This window comes from Acartia tonsa, chromosome 13 (assembly GCF_053477335.1).
Source record: "Acartia tonsa isolate MP-2025a chromosome 13, ASM5347733v1, whole genome shotgun sequence".
Lineage (NCBI taxonomy): Eukaryota > Metazoa > Arthropoda > Copepoda > Calanoida > Acartiidae > Acartia > Acartia tonsa.
The window spans coordinates 888,726-895,529 of record NC_137272.1 but is presented as its reverse complement, the minus strand read 5'-3'; the positions used below and the strand labels follow the sequence as shown (position 1 = coordinate 895,529).

Sequence of the window (6,804 nt, the reverse complement as noted above, 5' to 3'; positions counted from 1 at the left end):
GAAAATTGGGAGGAGGATGATGCTGTGGCTGAGGATGTTGGTGCAGGTGCCAATGCAAATGTGGAGTCGGCGTTGCGCGAGGTGGAGAATGACGTTGTGCCTGAAAGCATAAAAAAATATGTTAGGGCAATGTTAAAGGAGCATACGACTGTCAAAGGTCAGGTGGATAAGCTAACGGCGGCGAATAAACGGCTGGAGAATAAGGTGAAAGAGTTCAAGAATTCTGATGAGCATAAGAAGTTAGGCTATGATGTTGATTTGGCTACTATTAAGAAAAAGGTGGCGCAATTGCCAGCGGATGGGGATATTAGCGGTTTTTTGTATGAGACAAGTATGGGGGCTAGTGTATCTGCAGTCAAGTTGACGGGAGATGATTCGTTTAATACATCTTTCATTAATCGTTTGAGTGTGGAGGCTAAATTGGATTCTACAAATTTTGAGGCTAAAAGGGTGAAAAGTGCTCCTGGACATCTGAAGTTTTCGCAGATTGAGTTTTTGGGTCCGGTTGGGAATGGAAATTGGATGAATGTTCGTGAGAGTTGTCTGACCGAATATGAGAATCAATTGTTGGATATATTTCCTTTAATTGAGGAGAGGGCTGAAGTGCTTAAGGCCTATAAAAAGGTGGCCGGCGGTAGTGTAAGCCAACAGACTGTAGAGGAGCAGTTTAAGGAGTTTTGTCTTGTAAGAGGAGTCAAGTGGGATAGTGATTTTGTGCGGGATGCTCCATTTTGGGATGGAAACATTGATTTTGAGGATTATTTCTTATCCTTATGGAGGGTTGCTCGGTTCGCAAAGTTGGAGGATCCTATGCTTTTCAAGGACGTCCTGTACAATAGGATTTTTGAGTGCAAAGGGAAGAAGATGGGGAGGCTTATTACGCCGGAGGCTAATGCTTCCCTAAGTGCTTTAGGTTATTACCTGTTGATAAGAAGGTTGGTGATACCCTTTGCAGATACAGAGTCAGCTACTGAATTCTTCTACGCCCTGAAACAAAAGAGTGGTCAGAATGTGGATGTGTTCTTCAATGCTAAGTTACGGCTGTTTAGGCTTATGCATCCTGGTCAAATTTCTAGACAATCTTGGCGTGATTTTTACAATAATGTGGCTAAGAATTTGCTGTTTTCTGATTTAGCTAGAGATATGACTAATTTCATTGAATCTATGCATTACCTGGAAGATTACAGTGCTTTCTTGACTTATTTGATTCGCAGAGGTCAGCATTACATAAGCTGGGCCCGTTCTGGACACGTTTCACCTGAAAATGTAACGTCCTGTTATTCTCAGGCTATGGAAGGGTTGAAGCTAGAGGATTCTAGGGAGGTAAAAGCTAGGCCTGTAATCAGTGAAGTGCATGTATCTGATTGGGAGGGTAGGACTGAGATTGGCGATAATAATGCGTGGATTGAAGGGGATGATGATATTCCTTGGGATCAGGTTGAGAACGTGATTGGGGCTCTGAATTCGAAGGCTAAAACTATGATTTGTTGGTATTGTGGGAAAAAAGGTCATGTAGTGGCTAGTTGCTGGCAGAAGAGAGACGGTAAGCCGCCAGCTCCTGATTCTCGCATAGGAAAGACCAAAGCTAGGTTTTTCTCAGCGGGTAGCGAAAAGAAAGAAGGTCCTGGAGTGCCTAATAATAGGGTAATACCTGAGCAGTTTCTGAAGAAGACAGTCAATCAGGTGGGGCCTGCTGTGGATTCTGAAAAGAGCAGAGATGAGAAACAGTATGAGGCTATGATTGCTGACATAGCTAGGAACAATTTTCAGCAATATCCTATGTAATGGATATGATTGATTCGATATACAAATTTCATTTTGGGATGAAATTTATAGATCGTTCTTTTATTCGTATTCATTATATAGGTTATAGTACTGTAGTTGATTTTTTTTTCTGGGTTTGCTATGTGTAATTAGTTAATTTTGCTGTTTTGTATTCATATAATTGCTCTCAACTTTATAAAGTATTACTGTCTTGCTTATTCTTCAGTCAAGGTGTGATCGTGTTAATGAAAACAATATATATATATATTTATATATATATATTTACTATATATTATATTTTGATAGGTACCTATGCAAAGTTGGAGTAAATGTTAAAACTTTGAGAGGTACTTACTTGTATGAGAAAAGACTTGGTGTATAGCTGTGTGATGCTGGTAGTCTGGAAGATGTACAGGATTTCATAAATCGAACAGTATGTTGGCGGCTGGTGACGGATGGAGGGCTGACTGCTGTGTAGTGGAATGATGTATATCTAAAATTTAAAATTAATTAACATGGATATATTAATTATTTGTAATCCTGCATTGAGATTTTAATTCGAAGATATATGGATAGAAATGACTAGTGTTTTCAAGAGATTGTGAAGTTTTTGAAGATAACGAAAATGCCTATTTGTGTAGATTTAGATTTCTTTGTGCCAGGGGCTGATATTACGGTGAAGGAGTTAGGAATTATTGATACAGGAAATAATTTTAATTCTTTAATATCTAGAGAAATTCTTGATAAACATGGAATTGAGTTTTGTCCTGCTAAATTATCAGCGTATTCAGTAGATTTAAAGAAAGTTAATATTATTGGATATGTCGAGTTGAAATTTAGATTTGCTGGAACTCAAGTTGTGTTTACTGAGATATTCTATGTACCTGAGGTGACGAGTAGGTTGGTGAATCTTGGATCTGATTTCCTGAAAAAGAATAAAATTAATATTTGTTTGGATGAGGATAAGTTTGAATTTTGTGGGGAATCTGTTCCTATTAATTCCTGTATACAGAAACAGGTGGTGGCGGAGATACAGAAAATTCCTATTTTGTCCGGACGAATGAATTCTGAAATTCCATCTAAACCTACCTTGCCAGGGATAAAGGAGGGGGGTGGGTTTGGAGAGTTATATTCAACGAAGTATAATGTGAAGTTGCTGGACAAAACTATTTTTTATCCTGGAGGATCTACAGCTGTTGTGCATGTGGCTGGATTAAAGACTGATGGGTTTTGGTATGTGTCCCCTAATTCTTCTAAGATGACAAGTGGCAATGGGATTATGATTATTGAGGGAGTGTATCAGCCACGGAAAGATGGATCCTGCGTGGTTAATTTAGTTAATGCGTCAATAAAACCTATTACCTTGCTGAGAAATGTGAAGATGGGGCATTGTTTCGTCATGGATAATCAAGATGTCACCTGTAATAAAACAATTAATGAGTTGGATAAGCCAGAAAAGTTGTCGGGGCAAAAAATGCATGAACGGGTACAGTTTATTATTCAAAAATTGAAGTTAGATGAAAACCAGATGATTAAAGAAAATCCAGAATTGAAACCTAGGATTATTAAAATTTGTTTGGAAAATTTTGATATCTTTTCAATGAATGATTCAGATATTGGTGATTGTCGATTAATGACATATAATATAGAATTGTTACCTGGAGCTAAACCTGTGAAGGCCAGAAATATTCCGTTGAATCCAGAGTACGATGCTAAGTTGAAAGAACAGTTAACCAAATGGTTGGACGCCGGCATTATTGAAGAGGGTTTCTCGGATTGGTCTAGTCCTATTTTTGCTGTGAAAAAGAAGGCTGCACCTGGAGCAGAGGCGAAGTTGAGGTTTGTCATCGATTTTCGCAATTTGAACAACGTGACTAAGCGGGTGGCGTGGCCGCTGCCACTGATTTCTGATAATCTGACGAAGCTGGGTTCTGGCAAGGTGTTCAGTACTCTTGATTTGACAGCTGCCTACCATTCGATGACTCTAAACCGTTGACAGCTTTTAGTGCAGCAAACAGGATGTATTTGTTTAACAGGTTGCCATTTGGGTTGTGTAATGCACCCAGCCTGTTCTGTGCTCTGATGGATAAGGTGCTGTCTATCCTGCCAGGAATGTATGGATTCTGTATCAGTTACTTGGACGATCTGATCGTGTTTTCATCAAGTCCAGAGGAACATGTAGAGCATCTGCAGGCACTGTTTCAAGTTCTTAGGCAGGTCAACCTGAAATTGAATTTAGATAAGTGTGATTTATTGACTAGAGAATGCCATTATTTGGGGCATATTATTAGTGCCGATGGATTGAAAATGAATCCTGCATATTTGGAACGGATTAAGGATTGGGGCAAGCCTAGAACAGGGAAGGAGTTACAGAAGTTTTTGGGATTTACCAATTATTACAGAGGATATTTTGCTGATTATGCCAAGAGGTCGTGCATGTTGGATAGTCACAGGAATGACACTATAATAAAGTGGACAGAAGAATTGAATAGAGTATGGACTGAATTTATGGAAATGTTCAAGACTGAGATGTGTAAAGGCTATCCTCAATGGGATAATCCTAATCTTTTTATCGTGGACGTAGATTATAGTTCTCAGTATTTTGCAGGGATTATTTCGCAAGAACAGGATGGTGTAGAGAGAGTGTTCGGTGTCTGTAGTAAAAAGTGTAATGCTGCGGAACAAAATTATCCTTCTTATAAAGGAGAATTAGGTGCATTAGTATATGCATTAAAGAATTTTTTACACTTTTGTAGGTTTCGTGAATTTTTGGTTCGGACAGACAGTATTTCACTAGTGCATTATAAACGTTGGGCTAAAGGATCAATAAACGGTGTCACCTATCGATGGATAACTTTCTTGCAAAGTTTTGACTTTACAGTTATCCATCGACAGGGGACTAAGCATGTGAACGTAGATTATTTGTCGAGAACTGAGTTAGATTGTAAGGAACATCGACTGAAGGATTGTCAGGAGTGTAGAGAGACAGATAATAAAATTTTGGATCCTTACCTGGATGATTCACCATTTCTGGATCAAATCTATTCCATTATGCAGGTACATTCTGCAGAGGATGAGGTGGATGTTGAGTTTGTCTGGCAACGTAGTCTTCAGCAGGACGAGATTCTAAATGAAATAAGGTTATGGATATTGGAAAGGAGACAGTTGTCTTCTTATGAGAGGGCGGAGTTATCGGGCAGAAAAGAACTATTGTACAATCTTATTGGCCATATGTATGTGCTAGAGGGGGTTGTAATTTTCAGACAGCCTTTGGCCGAAGGGGGTTTTGTCGAGAGGCCTGTAGTGCCTCTTTCCTTATACAATGATATATTTGATTCAGCTCATGGTGGATATGGTTCTGGACATAGAGGTGTGCAGGAGACAATACGTAAAATAAATGAGAGAATTTTTATGCCTGGCGTGAACAAGTTTGTGGAATCGAGAATGCGAAGTTGTATTACATGTTTGAAAAAGGCTGGAAGTAATCCTAAACATGTTTCACCTATAACTCATTCTGTTCAAAGTAGTGAAGTTTTTGCTAATATGTCAGTGGACCTAGTTGGTCCTTGGACTCCATGTTATCATCAGGGACAGACGGTTAAATTTGTCTTAATCATGGTTTGCTTATTTTCTAGATATGTTTTTACATGTCCGTTGGTTGATGCTAAAACTGAAACAACTGTAAAGGCTATATTGGAAAATTTTGTACCTACCTATGGTTTATTTAGGGCTTTGAGATCGGATAGAGGTACGAATTTTACAAGCAGTGTGTTTAAAGGGGTGATGAAAGGATTGGGGGTGGATACTGTCCTAGTTCCTCCCAGGAATCCAAATTCGAATCCTGTAGAGAGGCAAAATCAGAGTTTGTATGCTGCTTTGAAAGTAGATGAAAATCATGGAACTAAGGACTGGGCTAAAAAATTACCTTTGGCTACGTTAGTGATTAACTGCTCCAAGAGTTCTAGAACTGGCTATTCTCCATTTTTTCTGGTTTTCGGTCGTCAGCCACGTATTCCCCTCGATTTTCTATCACCAGTTCCGTCTGTTGAATCTTCATCCTCGCGGTCGTATTTGGAATTTCTGAAAAATATGGAGGATGTAATTAAGAGAATTTCTACAAAATCCAAGTTATATTTAGAGGTTCAAAATAAACACAGAGTACAGAAGGAAGCATTGAGGGTGACAGATGTTTGTTATGCTTTCTTTAATATTGTGAAGACTGACGTGTCCAAGAAATTACAGTCTTTTTATGGGGGGCCTTTTATTGTGGTTAAGAAATTTTCGGATGCATTGTATGAATTGGCACCTTTTAGGAATAATCCTATCAAGAAAAATCAGGTTGTGGCTAGAGATAAAATTCGAAAAATTCATGCTCGAACGGAAGTTTTAGGAGAGGAGGTTAATTTTAACGTTTTTCCTTTACCTGAAATTTGCCCTTCCGATGAGATATTTTTGGAGGTGGATAATATGCCTGTAGAGAGGGAAACTGTAGAGGAGAGAGAGAGTGAAGATGTTGTGTATTTGTCATCTGAAAATGATGGTTTTGAATTGGCAGAGGAAAGACAGAGTGACGAGATCCAGGAGAAGGAGAGTGAGGTTGCGGTTGATAATGACAGAGTTTCAGGGGATGGAAATGAGTGGAATATTAATAGAGAAAATATACCTGTAGGTGAAGGAGTAGAGGTGGGAGTGACAGATGAATCTGTGGTGCCTGCTCCTGTAGTTGAGGGTAATTTTGACGAGGTTGAGATTCCATCGGAACAGTCGTTTTTGACTATGGCGCCGCCGCAATCTTCACCTGAAAGATTAGTAACAATTAAGAAAAGTGGATCACGGGTGGCGAAATATTTATGGGACACTGGGAGGAGGTTAAGATCTCAGGTAGGGGGTCCTGTGGTACATGTTCAGATAGGAACTCGAGGACGGAAAAAGTAGGGAAAGGAGAGCTGATAATAATTATTTTTGATATTATAATATTATAAAAATATACTATAATAAGAGTTCATGAATTGTTATTTGATTATTTTAATAACAAATATG

The 6,804-nt window shown here is 38.8% G+C and overlaps 1 protein-coding gene and 1 long non-coding RNA gene across 2 annotated transcripts; both read right to left on the bottom strand.

The window, feature by feature from the left end:
* Positions 1 to 2,074: 2,074 nt before the first annotated feature.
* Positions 2,075 to 3,742, bottom strand: LOC145304378 (uncharacterized). The gene is made up of 4 exons (XM_080146254.1): positions 3,423 to 3,742; positions 3,127 to 3,183; positions 2,649 to 2,689; positions 2,075 to 2,257 (listed from the first exon to the last, which is right to left on the bottom strand). The coding sequence occupies exons 1-4, from the start codon at positions 3,610 to 3,612 to the stop codon at positions 2,075 to 2,077; spliced, it is 471 nt and encodes a 156-aa protein (XP_080002380.1). The 5' UTR covers positions 3,613 to 3,742.
* A 10-nt stretch (positions 3,743 to 3,752) lies between these two features.
* On the bottom strand, positions 3,753 to 5,992 carry LOC145303932 (uncharacterized). Its single transcript, XR_013873873.1, has 3 exons — positions 5,690 to 5,992; positions 4,777 to 4,890; positions 3,753 to 3,987 (listed from the first exon to the last, which is right to left on the bottom strand). It is a non-coding gene; the product is annotated as an uncharacterized LOC145303932 (long non-coding RNA).
* Positions 5,993 to 6,804: the final 812 nt, after the last annotated feature.